Here is a 22910-nt window from a genome sequence, read left to right as displayed (position 1 = left end):
TTGGGGCGCCGCACGCGAGCACTTTTTTTTTTTTTTTCTTTTTTATAGCCCATACGCGGCAAGACTGAGGTTGTACCACCCGCACGATGTGGACAGCGTTGCAACTGCTGCCGACGGGCTCCGAAACACAGTGCCTCAACTTGGTTGTTTTCGTGGGGCGCCGGCAAAACCATAAAACGCTACACTAAAGCTGTTCGCCAAGGTTGGCGAGCCTCGTGTGAAGATTTATTTCACCCGTCGTGTAGTAACTACGGCCCTAGAACGCGTTGCCTCGAAAAAAAAAAAAAAAAAAAACTTGGTTTGCCTCCCAAAGTCGAGCTTCGAGAGCGCCTATCCCGCGCGTGATAATTCTTCCCTGCCAGATTTCGAGCTGCTCTGCTAAGCTGCAGCAGAGCTCCGAGCGTGTGTGGGGGCGGTGTCAGAGCGACCACAAATTAACCCGCTGTGTTGCCCAGCCACGAACAACTAACTGCCCACCGCTTGCTGGCTGCGAGTGACACCCCGAGCTCCTTGGAGATTAGTGGTTTGGTGTATAAGTATTGCAGCGGCTCCTCCGAGGATACTCCGTATTCTCGGCTCCTTGTGAGGGGATTTCCGGAAATCGCCGCCCCTTTTAATTAACTCCTTGTAGCGTACGCATCTTTTGTGTCTCTCTCCCTCTGTCTGCGTATTGCGCGGCCGTGTCGATAAATTTTACTTCGTCTGGAATGCGGTGTCGTCGTTCTCGTAATGAACTTGCTGCCGCTGCTGTTTTGTTGATCGTCATGCGCCAAATGAAGGTGTGTCATCTGATGCAAAAGCTTGGCATAAATTAATAGCATCGCCATCGTGGTACGTGCTGCAAGAATGCGTGATGTCAACGCAGCTCCTTTTTCACCCCCCCCCCCCCCCCCTCTCCTCCCCTTTTTATTCTTCTTTCGGCTCTTCGGCTATGCCGACGCGCGCGCGCGCTGTCTCTCGCGGTCCATCGCCCGGCTTTTCTTACCCTTGTCGATGCGACAGACATCCCACGTAATCGCTTCCCAATTTGGTCGAGTCTGGAGCCGATCTGCGGCCTGCCGTCTTTCGGGATGCCGCCGTACTTAAGTCCGTCGAATTTCGACTTTTTTTTTTTTTTTTTTTTTTTTTTTACTTCCTCTATTTCGGCTTTCCGGAGAAACGACTGACGTACAACGGCGAGACAAAAGCCGCGTCATTTACCATTCTTATTCCGTGCGTTTTCTTTTCCTCTTCCTCCTCCCTTGATTTGAAACGAAAAGGTGCGCTCCCAGTATCGCAAGGCATCGCGTCTAACGACTTCTTTCTAATGGCTGTGTACTACGAACAGCGTCGGCCGCCACCGGCCACTGCTGGTGGACGAAGAGCGTGAATAACTGCCGGCCAGCATGGCGCGTTAGGCAAAGTACGCAGACAGAACGGGAATTTCGTTTCACGTAGTGCCTCTCGCGCAAGTCCTGTGTCCGGGATCAAAATTCACATTCTAGCAAACTTTATTATCATTCTGCAGCCTGTGCTGAGCCTTTTTTTTTGTATTTCTTCTTTGTTTTTCCCTCGCTTCTTCTCCGTAGTGTCTGTCGCATTTCCCACTGCGTCTCGAAAGAAAGTGGGCGCCCGCGCGGAGAGAAAGCTTTGAAGGGGTGAGGTTTATCACGTTCGCGCGGACCACGCGGCAAGCGCGTATATATACGCCCCACGAGAAACGTGCATCCCAGAGTCGCGCGCGGGCGGGTTTTATGGTTCGCCCAGGAAGGGCGGACGGGGGTTCAGGTGAATGTCACCCGCTCCTCCCCGGAGGTGGTATTAAGCTACCGGGACCATTAAAACAAAGCGTGCCCCGTTTGGCGGCGCACCTCTAGTTTCCCCGCCGGTTTCTGGCCTTTGTGATTTAAAGAGACCGATAATGACCCCGCGCGCGAATCCCGTCTCCCTGTTGTTCTTGGTTTTGACGTTTCTCGGGTGGCACGAAGTCGCCCTCCGACCAGCGCCTCGATAGGGATAGGGACAGGACGGCACCAGCCGTGGCTCTTCGCGTTGCTCGGTAGCACTGCAAGGCTTGTTATACGAGGCCGGAGGCGTTAAAAAGGTGGAAGGATCGTCGACCGCTTATCGGCTCGCGATGAATGCCGGTTATGTTAAGCGCGGGCCCAATGAGCGGGTTCGGTTGCGTGTGGTTAAAACTGCGGATGGTGGTGGTCCATAGCAGCAGCGTAGCGGTCTTTTCGACGTCCGGCTTCCCACTTTTAAGTTAGTCGCTCTGCCCGTTGGAACCTGACGCACGCGCACCAGCTTGTCTCTCGGATCTGTGCTGAAGTGACTGCATACCTGTATCGCTTTCAGCGTTAGAAGCGTGCCACGCAGTCAGCGTTTAGAAGTAATTTGGTGAATAGTGACACTTTTCAGTTTTATTGTTTGAGAGCTCCGAATGAAGCCGGAATATTTCACAGCCTCCACACACACACACACACACACACACACACACACACACACACACACACACACACACACACACACACACACACACACACACACACACACACACACACACACACACACACACACACACACACACACACACACACACACACACACACACACACACACACACACACACACACACACACACACACACACACACACACACACACACACACACACACACACACACACACACACACACACACACACACACACACACACACACACACACACACACACACACACACACACACACACACACACACACACACACACACACACACACACACACACACACACACACACACACACACACACACACACACACACACACACACACACACACACACACACACACACACACACACACACACACACACACACACACACACACACACACACACACACACACACACACACACACACACACACACACACACACACACACACACACACACACACACACACACACACGCACGCACGCACGCACGCACGCACGCACGCACGCACGCACGCACGCACGCACGCACGCACGCACGCACGCACGCACGCACGCACGCACGCACGCACGCACGCACGCACGCACGCACGCACGCACGCACGCACGCACGCACGCACGCACGCACACACACACACACACACACACACACACACACACACACACACACACACACACACACACACACACACACACACACACACACACACACACACACACACACGAGAGAGAGAGAGAGAGAGAGAGAGAGAGAGAGAGAGAGAGAGAGAGAGAGAGGGGGACATTTCTTCTGAGCATCGCTCTCGCGCGAGCTGAGGACGACTTCCGCTGCGCCATCGCGCGGCTTTTGCATCCGCAAAACGCGCGCCCATTTGTTTAGACCGAGCTTACGAAATAATCTGATGGCTCAAGAAATTGCTACTCGAAGCTTTAGCTTACTGCCGTACAGTAAGTTACAGTAAGTACTGCGGCACGTGCGAGAGGGAGTGGCAGACCTGCTTTCCACGCCGGCAGGGTCCCGCAACTTCTTTCTCGTCACTGGTTTTCTGTCAGTGAGTTAAATGGCAGTTTCGGCTCGGAAGTATATCTCTGAACGCAGCCTAAATGTATAAACGCTCACGGAAGGCGGGGCAAGGTTACGGTGAACGTTGTTGCATTGTACGAGCATTGTCATACCCCAGCAACCGGCTCCGTTCACGGTTGGTTTTACTGCTATTTTGTACTAAAACTTGAACCGTATATTTCTTGTACTTCGTTGAAAACGGGGTTCAGGGTTGTTTCATTCTTAAAGAAAGGTTTTTCACTGTTGGGGACCGCCTTTTCTCCCATACGTAGGCCTCTAGTTGAACGCCTACTAACCGTTACGCTGTTGCGAGGTACAGATATACTGCGTCCCGCTCTAGGCGACCGCTAATGGCGTTGCGCTCTCTCAGTTACCCTCGTACGTGGTCCAGTTCCCCTTACTTCAAGACATGCTAACGTGGCACTCCGATTGCGCTCTCTACTGACTGGTGCAAGGGGGCTGCAGAGACTATCACGTTACCCTGACTAGGGAGTGACGTTTGCCGGGCCAGTTACGTGACTTGGCTGGGCAGTGAGACGCGTTTTGTTTCTTCGCAATTTGGGCGTGTGGCGGGTGCTTTCGAAAATGTGCATATCGTGTTCTCAAGTGACCGATGAGATCGGGCTCTGTCATCCACCCTAAGCAATAGCCTTTTTACGTTATACGTTGTAGTAAACGCGCTCTCGGCATTCCATTGGTTTCGTCGCACCTGTTTCGTGGCGCCGGGAGGTGCGGGAGTGGATCTTTACGTGCGCAACTCGGGATGCCTCAAAAGGGCAGATTGATTTTACTCTGGCAGATTGCCGTTTGCTCGATACCATCGGCGTGGCGTAAACATACCCCGGTAAACATTTTTTTATTTTTTCCCCTTAAGGAAGTAGACAGAGAAATGCAGAGCGACCACCGAAATTTCGGATCACCATGAAGAGCAAGAGAAAAAATGGGCGGTAGAGCAGTGAAGCGTGGATGAAGGCCGGGGAAGGAGAGAAAACGGAGGTAGTACTTTCACCTTGGCAGTGAAATCGAGGCCGTTACCCACGGAGGCCCCGATACACGCGCTCTCTTTCCCTGCGCACAAGTGGGCGCATCCCGGCGGCGCGCCAAGTGAACGGCCGTGCATCGGCCATCATTATCGCCCGGCCCCTAGGAATAGCCGCTCCTGCGCGGTGGCTTCTTCAGCCGCCGCCGCCTCTTCTCTGTTCGGCGGCGGGGCCATTCACACCGGAAGCGTTAAACGGGAGGGGGTTGGGATGAAGGTGCTGCTGGCCAGGCCGCTTTTGTTCGCCGCAAAGCACGGCGGCAGCGCTCGAGAAGAAAGTCGGTCTAGCGTTCTCTCGGCCCGCTGCGGTGTGCTGCTAGTTTTGTGCAGTGCTCCGCGCTTCCCTGTCGCTGCGGAACTTCACAACCGGACTACCGGCGATGTAGCTGTGCCGTGCTACTGCTATCAGCCCTAGGGTCTTACCGTAAAACAAGAGGGAGATAGGCGGAGAAACCGCCGTCATGCTGGCGGCACCCGGGAAATTGATAATATAATCTGGACTATACATTTTCCGATACTAAGGGTGTTGCACGTTCACCCCCCCCCCCCCCCCCTTTTTCCTTTTTCAATTCCTACAGGATTTGACTGCAAGCGCCTCCCATGGTGTTCTCCTTATCAGGACTGGTATTAATTGCACTTAACGGAAAACTGAAAAGCTGAGGTTGGTCGACAAGAGTCCAAGAGTGCACTGCGTTCTTCTATACATGGAGTGTACAGCGCAGGTGGGTGAGGGTGTTATTGCGAGAAGTCGCCCGTATTTTCGGTGTCCGTTGGAATAGTCGAAAGTTAGCGCAATCAACGGCAGTGCTTACTCCGAATGAAACTGCGTGCGTTTCTTTTCCTTTTCCTTTCGGTGGTGTTGTCTAGATTCGAATTTCTCGCCGTTGCGCGACGCCGCGAGTCGAGCACGTCAGTGGCGGTTCCGCTGGAGAGATGCGCCAAAAGTACGACGGGAAAGTCTTATATAACGCTTTAACTGTAATATCATCCACAGGGTAGGTATTTCCAAACGAACGGGGAACACTCGCCGGGCGAGATATTGCTGCTTGGGTAAACTGCATATGTGTTGAATTATTGCCATGCTGATACCGCCGCGCGCTAAATCGCTGGTGAAGGAAGCTGGTCGACTGTCGTGCGGTTCCGCGGGAAGAATAGGCCGTGCTCTCCGAGATGCAAATCACGGAAACTATGTCAGTTCGCGGAGCATATGGCATAGGGCTTGCGACAGTAGACCTGCTTTTTCCCGAATATTTGAGGGCATAACTGTGTGTAACCAAGCGTATAACGGTGACGGTATTATATGGCCCAGCGTGCAAGGCGGCTGCGACCAGGGCGGAGCTGATTCATCTTAGAAGCAGCCGAAGGAAGTCGACTGGTTTTACGATGAATCAATACCAACTTGCCCGGTCGTCGAACTTGTTGATCAGGGCTGTTCATCAGCGGGCCGACATCGGTTTGTTTTCCGTTTCATCTTTTTTTTTTTTTTTTCTTGCTTGTAACGTGAAGCCAAGAGCAGAGCAGCCACCAATTTCTGCCTTCAGTTGTTGCCCCGGCCATGCGCTGTCGACATGGCGCTGAAGTAAGTTGGACTTTGAAATAAGTGATTATAGTAACAACGTTTGGATAGAAAACGGAAGTGAACGGAAGCTCGTTCCACATCCGGTTCCTCTGCTTGGCCGTTCTTCGTGCGAAGCAGCCCCACTAAGCAAGCTTTATGGCCGAGTTTTGACAGCGCTCATTTCGTGTTCTGTCTGCTGCATGCTTATTCGATCGACCGGGGAAACTTGTAGCGTTCGTAGTACGGCGCTTGTCCATGGTTGCGTTCGTGTGCGGTGCCTCGAGGGCGTTTTGTTTAACTGAACTATTGCGCCGATGCCGAGGGTCCTCTACACTTGGTTGTCTGCATAGGTGAAGATTTCAGCTGGCTACCGGATAGGTTGTTTGTCGCGAGCGTGCGCTCTGAATTTAGAGTTTTCGCGCGGTCCGTTTGCGACGGATGGAAGGAAAAGTGCCGTTTCGAAAGAGCCGATTATGGGCAGGGGTTGCTTCGTGCGCACAAATCAGGACAGCCCAGCAGACGACGCCAGGAGCAGGAATTGTGGTCATGCCCTTGCCCTCACCATGCTCTCTCACCTCTTTCTTCTTCCAGTGCAGCAACGCTGGGCAGTCGATGGTCGCGCGGTAATGTTAAATAATTAGCCGGCTGTACATAGGTACACTCGAGTGGCTCCCTATTCGCATATTCGAAAATGACAGTCGTTCGCACACCGTTTGCGAGTCGAAAGTGTGAATGGGCATTTAAGAGAGAGAGAGAGGGATGAACCACGGGTTTGGGAGCTGTCGTTCAGTTGCGGTTGGCACTGTGCGGAGAGATGGCATGCTGTGCGCGGAAGTATGGCTAGTGTCCACGGGCCGAAGCTAGAACTATCATGCTAGGTGGGCGTGCCAGCGAGGTCTGCTTCATCAACCACTTTACGTCTCCTCCTGGATAGGAGAAGGCCACACTCGGGGAGGCGCGAGGCGTCATTTGTCAACGCGAATCGCGCGTGCAACACGCAGTTCTCCGACAGACACGGAAGGAGACGACGGACCCGATGACGTGTTGCCGCCTCAGTCCGCGCGCTTACACGTTTTAAAGACCGCCCGGTCGCCTTCTTATATAAATACCTCCCACAGCGCTGGACGCGAGCGCCCGCTCAGCTTTCAATCCTCCTCCCCATCTTCTTTGTTGGCTCTAACGCTTTGGCCGGTCGACGCGCGTTTAAAGGGAGAGCTGAAGAGAAGCGACCGCTCGGACGGTGGGAGGAGACGCCCTCCTGGGTGGTGGTGGTCGCTCTTCTTCTTCCTGGCGCGTGCTGGATCACGCGATGCCGCCGTCTGTCTCTAGCGCCCGCTTTGGTGGCATCCATTCTCGCTTTGTCCGTGGACCCTCGTGTGTGTGCGTGTGTTTGCCAGGTGGCACCGTGGTTCTTTCCTTTTTTTTTTCTTTTTTTTGCTTTCTCATTCCTAACGCGCTCGCGGGAGTCCGGGGCACTTCCTATTTTCCGAACAAGGCGTCGCATGCGGCCTCGGCCGCCGCCGCTGTTCCAGGAGCAGCAGCGAGGCAACAACCTTGGTGCCTGCCTTCCAGACCGCCGAAACGAACCGCCCCGCCCCGTAACGTGGCACGTTCTCTTCAATTCACCCCCCCCCCCCTATTTTGTTTGTTTTTTTTTTTTACTTTTTATTTCCTCGAAATGCAGAGGAGCAGAATAATAAATAAATGGGTATATAAGCGGCCGAGGCACGCGGGAGGCCCACAGAGAGAAGTGCGAAGAGCTTTCGCGCCGTCGATCCAGGCAGCGTGTGCGTGTATTTGATGGTGATGGACGAGGAGAGAAGGGAGCGCATGCAGGCGCACGCGATCGCGCGCTGCCTCTTCTCTGCCCGCTTTTCGGGATTGGAACCGATTGAAATTTTCTCCCGCTCTTCCTTCCTCCCGTGCTGCTTCTATTTCGCGGCTTATTCCTCGCGCTTAACGGAAGGAAAAAGCCGCTGCATCTCTCCGGAGTCGTTTTGGGTGCTGGAGGCCTCCTCCTCGCCTGCTGTGATGGGCAATGCTGGCGAAGCCGTGTGCCGATAACGTGCGTTCTTCTTCGGACTTGGGCTGCTGCGCGGCGTTGCAGTGTAGTTGGATACTTTCCTCGCAATGTACTCGAACGGTTTCCGCTGTTGGACATCTTCCCACCCCTACCTTCCCCCGATACTCTCTCTGTTTCTGTCTCTGGGTATGCTTGCACGCGACGTTGTATAACGGGTGCGCTGCGCGATGTCGCGCGGCGCCACCGAAGACGCGCTGCACGTCTCTCTTCCAGTGCCGCTCCTCGATCTGCCGCCCTCCCAGCTCGCGTGCTTAATGGGAGGAGAGGGGAGAGATCAGACCTGCCCAGTCCAACCTTGGACGAATACGACGACGGTGTCAGCGCGGCCCACTTCCGCGTGCCTGCGTTGCGCGATCACATCTGTCTCCTTTGTCTCTATCTTCCGCGTGCCTGCGTTGCGCGATCACATCTGTCTCCTTTGTCTCTATCTGCATTTTGCCGGTCTGCTTAGGCTCGAGCGGCGGTCACTTGTGACTGAGGGTCGTTGTTCGTGCACGCAGTCACGTGGGTGTGAGAGCGAAGGTGCGCGGTCCGAATCAAAGCGACCTTTACTCACCCCGCGTGCGGTCGAGTTAACTGACCGCGCGAAACTCTCCTTCGGAGCGTCATCTCGCTTGATACCCGGCCGGCCGCAAGAAATCTGCGTGCTCGCCTTGAGGAAGACCCCTACTTGTTTTTTTTTTTTTTTTTTTTTTTTTTTTCTCTCTCTCTCCTTCTCGCGCTCATGACAGAGAATGGGTGGATTGGCAAAAGGGTTTTCCCTGCCTTGTCGCCCTGACCAGTAAGGTCTAAACGATGGCTGTCACCTGGCAGTACTTTTGTCATAGTAAACGGTGCGAACTGCTTGGTTGAAAAGAGGAGATATATCAACGCAAGTGTTGTTTGCAGCTTTTTTTTTCTTTTTTGCCCAATTTCAGATCCTGGTGCTGAGTTTAGGCTGTCAATTTGCTGTTTTTTTTTTGTTTTTTTTTTCATAGGTCGCTGTATTTATGATGTTTTCGGAAGTTCGCCGTCGTGTGTCATAACAGTTAACGACGCCCCCCCGTTCACCCATTCCGCTTCGTGGTGTGCGATCACAATGAAGTACCATCCGCGGTCTTGCGACATGGCTGAATTGAGGTTAGGCGCTCGCATAGTGTTTGGTTAAAGCTTATCGACATTTGAAGCGAGGTTACATTTAAACGGTGTCGTATGACGTGCGACGTGTTGTCGTTTACGGCCATGTAATGCGTCGCGAAGTAAACAGTGCTACGAAGGTTTTGAGCCGCGTATCATCTCTTGAACGCTTTGTTTCGTCGCCAAAATAGGGGCGTAGCAAGATTTTCCTATGTCACGTTTGTCGTCGCGGGATCGAATCCTGGCCGCGGTTGGCTGTCCCATTTCGGGGGAAGTGAAATTCAAAACGCGCCCGTGTGCTGTCTCCACACGTTAAGAGCCCCAGATTGTACAAGTTAGTCCGGAGCCCTCCGCTGCAGCTCCCCTCGTGACCCATGCGTCGGTCTGGAAATAAATTTTGCGCATGCTGCCTGGCGTAATATTCTGATGCGAACTAAGTTTCTTTCTCTTTTCCATATGACGCGCGCACTTTGCGCTCGTTTTGCGCGTTGCTTGTTTGTTTTGTTTTTTATCGTGCCCCATCGTACAGTCAAACGCTCCGTGTTACTGCCCCGTGTGGTGCAGTTCTCGCCGCCAACCTGTTCTCGAGGGACTGACCAGTGTGGGCGTCGGTGCCGCGTCGTGAATACATACGGTCGCCGTGAGACCGCCGGCGCGAGCTTTCTCCGCGGTCCCGCCCTGCACCGCACGAAGTGAGATCGCCGTACATCTTGATTGTCGCGAGACCGGTAGCATCATTTCTGCCGTTTGTTTCTCGGCTTCGTCTTTGAAACGAAGGCGGGAATGCTGGCCATTGTCGTCGCCGCGGCTGCTTCATCAATTCCGCGGGGGAGGCCTCCTCCCTCCCGTTTCAGGCCGTTAGAAACGCGTTCGTTTGTTCTCACGCGTGAAAGACGCGAAGCCCGACCTCGCGTCCCCCCTTCTTGACGTCCGGACAGAGATTCGCACACCTTTTGGGGCCTTGCCGGCTGTCCGCATTAAGCGGCGCCCAAGGGCAATGGCATCCGCAGCGATCCGCTCCTGCTGCGTTTTTAGCGAGGCGGTTTTATTCATTGGTTGGGCAGGCCCCCGGTGTTGTCGGTCCGTGCGTGCCCCGAGCGCACGGTGCGAGCGCTCTTTTACGACGGCTGCCTTTTGAAGGCGACTAACGAAGCCCGCCGCCGCATCCTTGTCACGTGCACACTCTCTCCCTCGTTTTCCTATGATGCGCGCCGTTTGTTCTGGCTCCTAACGGACACTTGCCGCCCACCCAGACGCCCGCGTCGCAGCCGGCAAGGCTCCACGTACAATCAAGTTTGCCGACTTCACGGCTCCCCAGCGCGCAACCCTCCTTAGAATGCGCATCGGCTGTGTTTGGACAGCGGAGCGACTCCACCGCCTTCGCCGCACCGGACTTCCGTCATGCAGTGACTGTGGTGCTGTGGAGTCTCTCGATCACCTACTTGTGTATTGTCCGGCCTACGATGGGCAAAGACTTGAACTCTGTGCCGGCTATCGCAAGTTGGGGTTCCCGTCAGCTACCTGCGCCGACCTGCTGTTCCCACGCGGCCCCCGTCATAAAGTCCAGCGTGCGTTCTTTGCACTTCTGGACTACCTGGAGTCCACCAACCTTATCACGCGCCTATGACATTTTGGCGCTTCGCCTCACCTGTGCCACAGTGCATATGTGTTCTGTGTTCAATCTGTGGCTACCTCGCCTTGTGCTGTGCGCGTAACTTTCCGTTCCTCTCCGTGCGCTCATGTTGTGATCTCACTGACTGTGCCTTCGCACATTATCCCCTTGCTGACTCGTTACTGTGTTCAGTGGCTGTGTTGTGTCTGTGCTCACTTGAGACAATGTGCCTCCGTGTGTTGTGCCGTCCCTCACCATCCTTTTCTTCCCTGTGTCCAAGTGTGACTTACTGACTGTGCCTTCGCACATTATCCCCTTGCTGACTCGTTACTGTGTTCAGTGGCTGTGTTGTGTCTGTGCTCACACAAACATCTGTGCCTCCAAGTGTTGTGCCCAAACTGTGACCGCAATCTCACTTAGTGACTCCTCTGCGGGACCTTGTGCCATCATCGGTACGAACCCCTCCGCCAGCACCGCTCTTCCGGGCGCTGCTCTCGTATCGTCCGCCCATGCAACAATGGGCCGACTTTCAACGATCCCCGTCTTCAAGCCTCGCGCTATGCCGACACTCATGGATCACTATTCTCTTGCCCTTTCCCTTCCTTCCTTACCACCCTTCCAGTCATCCTCCCTCCCCTTTACCCTCCTCCCCCTTAAATCGGCGCAACGGCGGTGATCCCTCCTACCTGAGGAGACAGTTGAACGCGCCGATCCCCCTTTCCATCTTCTCCATAAGAACCACTTCTTCTTCTTCTGGCTCCTCCTGAGGCGGCTTCTCTTCGTTGCTCGGGGCTGGCGCAAATTAAATGAAGCCGCGCGGTGTGCACGCGCTTGTTGTTCACCACCGGGTCTATCTGTGTGTGTGTGTGGGGGGGGGGGGGGGGGGGGGGGGGGCGCCTGGAGAGAAAGGGGAAGAGTGTGTGCACGGGTTCACGGAACGCGGCTCGTCTTGTTTGCCCGCTCATGATGACCCTTGTGCTGCCCCTCTTCCAACCCTCACCATTCATTTCCTTTCACAACGCTTCTTGCGCCTGTTGCTGCCCCAGAGGGCGCCTTGTGCTGCCCCTCTTCCAACCCTTTTCCTTTCACAACGCTTCTTGCGCCTGTTGCTGGCACTAGTGTTCGACCGACGCTTTTCATCGCTGCCCAACCCCCCCTCCCCCCCCCCACTCCCCCCCCCCCCCCCCCCCCCCCCCCTCGCTTTTTCCTCTCCCGCTGATGCGGGCGGGAGGTGGGCTTTCCCGCCGTTGCTCTAGTACTGCGGGTAAGCCTGCTTGGCTGGCGACTTGGTCATTCGAGGCGAGACATTGCCCTGCTTTGCGGTGGAGAAAAGTAGCAAAATAAAAAGTTGCCGAAGAGTAGGTTGGCTGCTGCGCGTAATTTTGCGGCCATAATAAATATGGAGCGTGTTTGGCGGTCGAACTCGTCTTGCGTCTTACGAAACACTTGCTGCACTTGCTAGCCAATAATGCTGCAGCACTCAATATAGCCTCAAAAAACGGTCGTATCAGGTCTACAGAATGTGTAAGAAAAGTGCAAATGCTGATGCATTCTCTGTTTTGCTTTGTCCACATCTGGATGTCAGAGCTGAAATGTGATTCACTTATTACATTTACGCCATGCTGCAGACCTTCGTTTAGATCCAGGCAGGGAGGGCAGAAAAATTGGACCATCACGGAGTACAAGGGCAGACATCATCATTAAAACAAAGAGAATTGTTTAAATCTCGTAATATAGTGCATACGTAATCTACAGTCACAAAGTATCCTGCCAAAATTAACACTTGACGTCACTCTAGAGGCAGGTCATTCCATTCGTCAATCATTCTTGAGAAAAAGAATTAAAAGCATTAGTATCCGTTAAGTATGGTGCTGAGATGTGATTCCAATGACAGCAAGTTGTACGCATTTCTAAAAACTGTGCATAGTGGGTTGGAGAAATGCCTACTTTTTCATGAATTGGTTGGTGAAGGGAAGGGTCAGCGGGCGATCCTGTGTTTGACTTGGAAAGGGTTAATATTGTTTGCTGCCCACTAATAAAAGTGGGCGATCAGTTCTACTGTAACTTTAAAAAATAAAACATATTACGCATTTTTCTAGTTCTGTTATGTCCTTTCTTGTATGGTGTCTCAGGCGATGACGGCATATTCGAGTCTTGATCTTGCAAGCATATTATTGGCTAATAATTTGCATTTGCATTTGCATACGTAGACTGGCCGGATATGGATTTGTTAACAATGAAACATGCAGCAAAAGGGGGTATTCTGTATAAAATAAAGGAGGAAGTGAATGTGATGCATTCAACCCTGAGAAGAATCCTGATATTCCTTTTAGTACACAAGCATTAATCTGGAAGTGCTTTCACACTTAAAAAAAAATCGATGAAGTAGAGCATATTCGAATTTTTTGTTGATAACAACTGTGGAATGTCAAGCTGTCATCACTGCTGATTGCCCCGCGTACAGACTGCAGCACGCTGTCCTGTGATTTGTATGTTGGCATCTCCATCAACTTCCATCTGTGTGCAGAAGTCTTTGCATGTCTTACTAAGTTTAACTATGCTAAAACTGTACCGTTTTATTTCTTCACCTTTGCAGGCATTTTAAATTAAAAATGTGTTCTCTGTGTAATTCTCCCCCTGCAGTGCTCAACGAGCTACACGGCCTAGCACGAGGTGGTTCCCGCCCGGGCTCAGGTTGTGCAGAACACTATGAGAAGGTGGGCTCAAACGCCAGGGCTGCTCTCACCTACCTGGAGGAGCGGTTCGGACAACGGGAGCCCAAGCTGAGGACCATCACCATCCGGGGATCTGTTTTGGACACCATCAACTTCCGCAGTGAGGACCTTGGTGACTACAAGGTACTCACATTGACTGCATTGCATGAAGGCACTGTTGATTCTGTACAGGTTACTGATTAAAGCCAGGTGTGCTTCAGCTGTCAGCGCTATCAGCAGCTAGTTGCGTCATTTTAATTGAAGGAATGGACTAGTGCATGTTAGGAGGCAAGTGGCCATAGAAGCAATTAGCCTCAGATTTCCACAAAGTGGCACCCTGAGCTGGGCTTTGTGTGTGTAACACCTTACCTGCAGCTAGACTTTTTTTTTTCCACAAATTCCTGCCCCAGATGGCTTTTTTCTGGGATTGCAGGGTGAATGAGGCTTTGTGCAAAAGTTGAGGTAAAATGAAGATGTGGTCTAAGAAGAAGCAAAATAATTAGGGATGCTACTGCAATGCCACAGCATGTAATATTACAGCATAGATTTTCATTGACCTGTACAGTTTCTGAGTTCACAAGCTGAAAGCAGGCTGAGCAAAGAGGTTGTGATATTTCGCTCAATGCTGGTGTCTTGCCTATAGTACAATGCTTGATAAGAAGCCAGACCACCTTCCATGTGCAAAAAGGTTTTCAGAACTAGTGTGTATTGAATAGTTTAGTTTTGGCAATACTAGGATAGCTGTCTGTGGTCAAGGCACACATTTTTTTTTTCTCGGTGCATTCCATTGTTGCCTTTTTATAAGTGGCAGAAAATGAAATAGTAATGGACTTTTTTGAGGGCCCTTCAACAGATAGTCTATTGCCATAGATAGCTGCCGCACAGGCGGTTTCAGTGGCCACCATCAAGTCAACAGTTTAAGCCAACGGAACAGTGCGAAATTCTGAAGAGATTTCGAAGGCCTTCAAGCAGTACCTTTTTGCACTCTAACATGAAGCCCTTGTAGCAACAGACTGGGGAATATCGGAGAAGTGTAATTGCACTGACAGATTATATAACTTCAAGATATGCAACCTAATTTGCAAGAAAAAAAAAAGAATACTGTCCAGGCTTGAAGACAGTGCAGTTAGGTGCAGGGTGCAGTAGTACCATTGTTGCCAGCAGAAGAAAAACGACCAGCATCAGTTTCTTGAGAGGTGCGTGAATGCTGGACGGTTCCCCCCCCCCCCCCTCCCCCCAAAAAAATAATTTCACGAATGGTTAGTATTACTTTAACAGACAAACATTTTGTTTTCAACTTTTTCAGGTTAGACTTATAGGCTGAGTGCTTGTATGCCTGTAAAATTATTAGCACCGGTGGTGATGCCGCAACAACTTGATGTGAGATGAATCTCCTGACAAGGATCGAGTTTGCCGTGTAGCTGCTTCGCAACTCCTTCCAGTTCGATGGCAATGAAAATCTTGACGGCTGTTGGCTCAGTAGCCTTCGAAAGTGTTCATGTGACACCCTCATGCCAGTTCGGCATGTTCGAATTCACTACCGAGAGGATGTTAGCACACCCAGGAATAAAGACTAAAATGTTCTGCAATTCATTCCCGCACGACTGCCTGGTGTGCCCTTGTTTGCTAGCAGCTGGAAACGCTTTCTGTTTTGGCTAGATTGTGACCTCTTTTCTCCTTCTGTTGCCTTGACCACGGTTTTTACCTAGCGGGTGCCTTCTTTGTAGTTAGGACTGACTTTTGCTTTCCAGGGGACCAATGACGACCAAATTTTGACCTGCTGCCTGCTGCTGTGCAGAGATCGTGCTGAGCACGCCCTGCCCAGGGAGCCTGGTGAGTTTGTGGCAATTTGTCAAGAATCTCGGTAGAGCAACTGTAATCTCCTCCATTTATGTTCCCGTGCCTTTGCACTCAGTTAACCATCTTTTTTTTTTTTTTTTTTACTGCATTGAGCTCTTTGTTCGACTCAGTAATGCTGAAGAAACTTTATTTCTGCTTCAAGTGGATATATTAGATGACTGAGTCGCAGGGAAGCACCATATAAAGAGTAGAATGGTTGCGCAAGAAAAAATGCTCAAGCATTTTACTGGCCTACATTTGTCCAGGGCAGTCCGTTCTAGTTCTCATATTGGTCAAAAGGACACTGCAGTGCACAAAAGAATGGGGATGTGAGACAGAGGACACAGTGCTAACTGGCAACTAGATTAGCATGCAGTTAACACTGTGTCCTGTACTTCGTGTGCTCTTTTTCTTGTGTGCTTCAAGTTTTTGCCTGTATGGGTGACTAGCTAGCCCAAGAAGTAGCTTTGATGGTCCAAAAGGTTTGTTGTTATGAGCAAGATCAGTTGTTGTGGTTTGTTATGGAAGCTGTCGCAATCTTTATGTTGGCTTTCTCTCAGGATAGCTTTACAAAAGGGCCAAACTCAGATTATTTTTTTTCCCCCCGAAGTGAGCGAGGAGCACAGGAACCTTCACAGAATGGGGAAATCGGTCATACACAGAAAGGAACAGTTTATGTGACTGATGGAGAAAAAATTCACATTGCAACCTTCAGTTTTCTCCGAAAAAGAAAAAATATGAAAAATTAACTATAATGATCAATATGAAAATTCTGAAAAGTGAAACTCACCACTCTTGCAAGAAGCTCTGCAGAAAGAATTATTGCCTAAATTCAGTTAATGCGCTGGTTTTATCGCAGGTGAATGAAATTGTCATTTCAAATTTCTCTTCATGTTGTGTCATTATTCTAGAGGGTGTGTGTGGCTCTGAATCTCTTGAAAACAACAAAACTTGCATGTTAAAACGTTCTGTTGGGGTTTATTCGCCTCAGTCTGTGTAATCCCTAGCATCCCTAAAAGATAAATAAGAAATAAGTGGTGCTAGTAGCGGTTCTACAGTTAAACTTCACATGTCAGCACAAATAAAGCAGCGTTGATTGAGGGGGGCTTAGGGGAAGCTTCTTATTTAGAGTAGCAAACAGCCTGTACATTTGTCAACATATTCACCCTCACTCCCTCCTTACCTCAAACTTTTTTTTTTTCTTTTGTAGATGCACCTGTGAAGCTGTATCGTGAAACGGTTCTCATCACTGAGGACAGGAACCTGTGCGTAAAAGCACTCACGCACAACGTCCCCGTGCGAGACCTACCAGCCTTCCTACGTTGGGCCAACATCTCGTGAGCACCAGGGTCAGAAGCTTTGCGTGCTAATGACAATGACACAGGCCAGAGCGGAAATGCAGCAGCAGCTGTGCAGAAAGATGTCTTTTGCCCTGGATAAGGGCTCTTTTTGCCGACACTCAGCAGCAGGCCATAGCCGTGGTCTCAAGCTGGCCAACGAAACCCCAAAGCACACCGCGCCACCACAACTGCAACACTCCTGGAAGGGGGGAGAGCACTGCTATTGCTTTTGCAAAGGTGTCTTCTTCAAAACAGAACAAGAAGCAACAGCGCCCATACCCTTTAGGGAGGCACTACTAGCCCAGGGGATTAAGGGGGGGGGGGGGGGGGAGGTGTTCCGTGAAGCACAAACAGTGGCATGCATATGCCTTTACTGGCTGCCGCCAGTAAGCAGCTGAGCGATTCATTTCAATTTTTTTTTTTTTTTTTTTGTCGCCTTCCCCTTTTTTACCATGTTTTTCGTTCTCCTGTGCCATTGTGTGTGTGTATTTTTTTTTTTCTTCACACTTCAATAAAAGAACTTTAGGGGAAACAATTGTGTTCATTTTCTCACTTTTAAAAAGCTACTTTTCTGGTGCTGAGGTGCAGGGAGGATGGGTACTTTAATTTCACCTCACTCTCTAGACTATGTCTTGTTGCAACAAGTTTAGGAAGGCAGTTAGTGCATGATTAGTGCTTGAGAGTTATTATTTTTCTTTTCCTTGGCTGTCTGATGAGAGACTTGTTGCTGGAGTAGCACAATCATTGCACTTGAAAGGTATACGAAACATGGTGTCTGTTTGGAAAAGCAGTACTAGGTAAACATGCTTCTAGACTGAGCTCTATTTTTGCCACTGGAAAAGATCTGAGTGTGTTGTGCAGTGAGCGTAGCATGCATGCATACATTTTTGCTCTTTCTGGAACGTGTGCAGAGAACGATAATGGCAGGATGTTTGTAACATCGAAGCGCAGTCGATTGTAAAAGCAGTTCACTTCAGGGCAAATGAGCTGCGTTTAATGAAGGTGCACTGTTTTGCTCCTCTCTCGGTTCACTAGCAAGTTTCGCAGTTCTCGCACTGAACAACATTTACACTCACGCAGGTTTCCTAGGATGTGCACATGGCGCCATACATTTGCATGTGACAGCAGAGTTGTAGCATATCTCAAAATAAGGCAGCATAGTCGTAGATACTTCAATTGGCCTTGTGGCTTGATGATTAACTCCTTTTTCAGCTGTTAAATTTCGTGCATTTCAATTACCTTTGTTTTTGAGTCACCTTTACTGTGGCGAAGTTTCCTGTTACCAAGTTAAAGGCTTTTTTATTTTAAGCTGATAAATTTGGCTGTATACGAGGGGGTACTAATGTATTAGCCCTGTGATTCTGTGGTTTCTGCTGCCATGTTGTGAAATAAAGCAAATTGTTCTTAGCCACAGCACTTTTTCATTCGGCAGCTTTTGTGATGTGTGTGTGTGTGTGTACGTGTGTGTATGTTGATCCATGCACATATTGAAAGAGGGATAAGGAAATGGTATATCTGCAAAGATTTCACAGCACATAGATACCCATGTATACATGCTTCATTGCTTCGTGCCCTATGGTGCCATATTGTCACAGATTTGATTTGAATGGTTGCATTTTGTTTTTGTGGTGCAGTCATAGTGAGGTTGTGATACAGGTCGTGTTTGTAGTGCACCATTTCAGGAAAAAAAGCTTTGCTTGTGCTTTTGTCATGTCTTCCTTTGCTGTTTCCAGTTTTGACCACTGTTGACTTTTCCCCTTACCTTTGAAGATGGGCCACCCATTTCCTTGGATCCTTTCTAATGGCTGTGGGATGTACTCTACATTTATAACATATTTTGGAGCTCAGTTTTGCGCTCCTGTTGTTCTCTTGAAACTTACTACGACCTATGTTTTTTCATTTCATCCACAGTTGTAGTGTTTTGCCAGCATGTTGTAAACATAGCTGTAGCACACCACCGTGGTTTCGCGCAGCATGTGGCTAGTTGAATTTAGCAATTGTACTGGGTTCTGCAGGAATTGTAGCCATAAGGCTTATACACAAGTATTAATATACTAAAGCAGGCTGGTATGATTGCCATAACTGCACCTCTTGCATCATTTTCTGTTTGTGTTAGTCAGATGCATGTTTATTATTAAATTCAGTAGGCATTTCGTGGTTGCTGACATTTTTATTTGTTTTGGGTAAGGCCATAGTTCTGATAGTGCAACCGAGTATTCCCATAAAGGAGGGGAAATGCAAAACATTTTTAATGAATTTTACAGTATTGCTCTCCACATCAAATATTTGGCTATAAAGGCTGATTCGCGGCACATATCTGTCTCATAGTTTTCTCACATTATCACTTCGGTAGCTGATTTTGCGTCCATGATCTTCTAGCACCTTTTCTTAATCAGTTTATCCTTTTGTCTTTCAGTACCAAGGTTTTTACGGGACCTTTGCCTTTGATACTCACGTCAGGGATGGTAAAATTATTTGCAGCAAGTGTTGTGAAAACAGTGATGAATATTGGAGTTGTTTTCCTCACTGCAGATGGTGTCCGGGTAGTTATCTGCATGGAAAACTTGGAGCTAGTAGTTAGGTGTTTCTTGTATAGAATTTGAATGTTTCACTGTCCTCACTTTGGCATTTTGAGCGGTGCTGCAACCAACTGCCTTTACCACATCACAGTAAGAGAAACAAAGCCTACTGATAGCTTTTGGCATGAGATTTAGCAAATTCTTTGTGCCCAGCACTATGTACTCATTTAATGCAACACTAGTCTTGCAATAAAGGCAAAAAACTGGCACTTCACTTTGTCCTGTAGCCGAAAAGAACGGGGAAGTTTGCAGTAGTGCCTCATAGCCTCCAAGGAATGTTTTTCAGGCCATCAGATGGACCGCGTAAAATTTCGTATCACTTCAAAACGTTGCTGGTGAAATATGACCTTTTTTTTTTTGTTGAAAAGGAAAAAACATTAGAACTCCCTAATGTGTTGTGTTGATGTAATATCAAGACAAAAGTTGAGCTCCTAGCTTTCTAGCCCATTTGCTCTTTGGAGGTTTTCGTGCATTGTTTTAAGGAACTGCTTGAAAAACAAGATAGGCGTACTTAGCAGCCTTTGAGCTTTGCTGCTGTGGATATGCACTATGCTCGCTGCAGAAATGGTGTAGTTTCTCATTGCAATACAACTGGCATGGTCTGTGTCGCTACAGAAAACTACCTGGTGTGCTGTTTTATTTGACAGTTTTTTTCTTTCACCTGAAATGGTATCCATTTGTCATACAGTTAGCTTTGGGTGTTAATCGTCATGTTCATTGAAGAGTACAAGGTGTATTTTTAGCTGTTATACAATGCTCTGTTTTCTTTCTGTAGCCTGCCAGGTTAACTACATACCCGCTATCTGTTTATTCCTGGTGTTCATGTCAAAGCTGCCATTTCTTCTCTTTGTGTGTATGCATGTGTGGGTCCTGTCAACAGTGAAATCCAAATACATTCAGGTCGTTTGTGATGGTCATTAAAGTTTGACAATTTCTATTACAAGCTCTGTCTGCTCTGCCCTTACTTTTGTTCTCTCGTACTCTACTTTTAAGAACCCCAGGTGGCTGAAATTATCAACAGCTCTTTAAGACTGGCATCCCTCGTATCTTGAGTCTGGAAGTTGAACCCTATGAACCATACTAGTTGGCCACTTTATTTGCCAGCTTGTTGCAAGAAATTGGGTGGTGCACAGTCATGATGCCTGCAGGAATGCTTCTGGCAGGGTAAATTTTAGCTTTGACAAACAAAGGATGTGCATATCGCCAGTTTCAGTATGCATTATCACGTTTCTGTAGCCTTTTTCAGTGCCTTTGTACAGTGGCGAGTAAAAAGATAACGAGAGTGTCGGGCCGTTCCCATTCTTGAGTACTGGGGGCCCAGCAGAATCTGTTTTTATGTGTCACCCTCTCTCCTTACTTTTACTACGACTAATAAAATAAAAGGCCACATGCATAGTCACACAAGGCCATCACCTTGTCGTTCGGAGGGTAACCTGCTTGATAAATGTTACTTCCTTCTCTTCCCCACCCCCCCCTCCCGTGCTGCAAAAATCGGAACGGCCCGACAGGCATAGATGTTAAGAGAGTCTGAAGCGGGGTGGGGAGGATCACAATGCTCAAACGAACCTTTTTAATTGAAAATCGTTGGCTCAGCCTTCTCTTATGTTCGATATCTAACTCAACATGTCTACGAACTGCAGTGCCGCGGGGTGAGATATCAGAGTTCTGGTCGCCAGTCACTTGTGCTAATAGAAATATTTCAGCGTTGCCGTCACCGCGCGTTCCACTGCGCATGCCCAGATTCTCTTAACGCCGATAGGTGGCGCCACTTGCTGGAAGTTTGATGGGCTGCTTCAAGGGAACATCGAGAGGCAAAGAAAGCGCAAGTATCTAAGGAGGAAATCGACCAAAAATGGGAATCATATCGACAAAAGAAACGATGTACAGGCCCTCGTCCAAAGTAAAATAAAGCAGTCCACCGATCACTGGATGGCTGACATACGCGATGCCTCTAGAGGCGGACCAAAAAAATTCTGGAACCATATAAAGCTGGCAAGGTAAAAAGAAAGAAAGCAGGACCGGATTCAAGATAACGAGGGAAATTGTTTAAAGGGAGACAACGCAGTGAACTACATTACATATGTTATAGCCGAGTCATTTAAGAGCTACGATAGGGTAATCTCCGCAAATCGGGACGCGACAGAAGATAGCAGAATACAAAGCAGCTTAGAACTGACCAATATAAACTGGAAAAAGGCAGAAAAATATATTTTCAAAAACACATCTACAGGAATAGATGGAATTCCGATCAAGCTGATTAATGAACTTGGTCCAAGAAGTAAGCAAACATTGTTAAAAGCTTTGGAAACAGTCATAACGAATAAGCAAATTCCGGACAGCTGGCGGCAGAGTAAAATGAATTTGGCTTATAAAAGGAAAGGAGAAAGGATGCACATAAAATCCTACAGGCCGATTACCATAGCATTTGTTATATGCAGGTTGGCCATGCAGGCCGTGAAATTAAAGATGCAAGCATGGTTAGAAAGTAACAAGATACTCGGAGAACTTCAGAACGGCTTTAGAAATGGTAGACACTTAGATGATAGCCTGTTCGTACTTACCAAATTGCAATGCATTGAAATATCTAAAGTGGAAAATAGACCTTTGTATTTGGCCTTCCTGGACATAAACGGGGCATACGACAACGTAAACAGGGAATTCCTGTGGAACATATTAAAAGAAGAAGGTATCGGTTATGAGACAGCAGAGTTCTTACAGGAAATATTCAGGGATAACCAAGTAGAAATTACATGGGAAGGGATAAGAAGTACGGAAGCTGTCAAGGTATGCAAAGGATTAAGACAAGGTTGTCCTCTGTCACCGCTGCTGTTCATGCTTTATGTGATAAACCTGGAACGGAGGATACAAGAAAGTAACCTAGGTTTTAACCTGTCATATAGATTAGGTGCAAAGGCGGTAGAGCAGCGCCTCCCCGGTTTGATGTATCCAGACGATATTGTGCTGCTAGCTGAGAGTCTGGAAGAATTGCAAACTCTAGCTAAGTATTGCGGAGACGAAGGGGACGTTCTAGGCTTCAGTTTTAGCGCAGTAAATCCGGGTCTGATGATTTTCAACAGCTCAACTGATCAGGGTCTTAAAAGACAGGGCCATGAAATACCCAGAGTAGCAGAATACAAATATCTCGGAATATGGGTAAACGAAGGATTGGCATACATTGGAATGCATGAGAAATCACTTAAGGCCAATGGGCAAAGAAATGCCGGGATAATGAAGCATGTGGCATTGTGTGGATACAACAGGTATGAGGTTTTGAGGGGTATTTGAAAAGTAATTATGGTGCCCGGACTTACTTTCGGAAATGCGGCTTTGTGCCTAAAATCAGAGGTACAGTCGGTATTAGAAATATATCAGAGAGCCGTCGGATGATTAGCACTAGGTGCCCACGGCAAAACCACAAATGAGGCGGTATAGGGAGATATGAGCTGGGCATCTTTCGAAGTACGAGAAGCTCAGAGTAAAATATTATATGAGGA

General features: G+C 49.1%; 1 protein-coding gene across 1 annotated transcript in view; it reads left to right on the top strand.

Moving 5' to 3' along the window:
- Nucleotides 1–20352, top strand: part of Smg6 (Smg6 nonsense mediated mRNA decay factor) — a 99190-nt gene extending 78838 nt beyond the window's left edge. Inside the window, exons 17-19 of the mRNA XM_084598410.1 lie at nucleotides 13588–13802; nucleotides 15410–15491; nucleotides 16708–20352. Coding sequence (XP_084454536.1) covers nucleotides 13588–13802; nucleotides 15410–15491; nucleotides 16708–16838 — 428 coding nt within the window. The 3' untranslated portion in view covers nucleotides 16839–20352. The remainder of the gene's footprint in view (nucleotides 1–13587; nucleotides 13803–15409; nucleotides 15492–16707) is intronic.
- The last annotated feature ends 2558 nt before the right edge of the window (nucleotides 20353–22910 follow it).

Source organism: Amblyomma maculatum, chromosome 3 (assembly GCF_055883805.1).
Source record: "Amblyomma maculatum isolate TAMU_Amacu chromosome 3, ASM5588380v1, whole genome shotgun sequence".
In the NCBI taxonomy this organism is placed as follows: domain Eukaryota; kingdom Metazoa; phylum Arthropoda; class Arachnida; order Ixodida; family Ixodidae; genus Amblyomma; species Amblyomma maculatum.
This window is presented reverse-complemented; position numbering and strand designations above follow the sequence as displayed.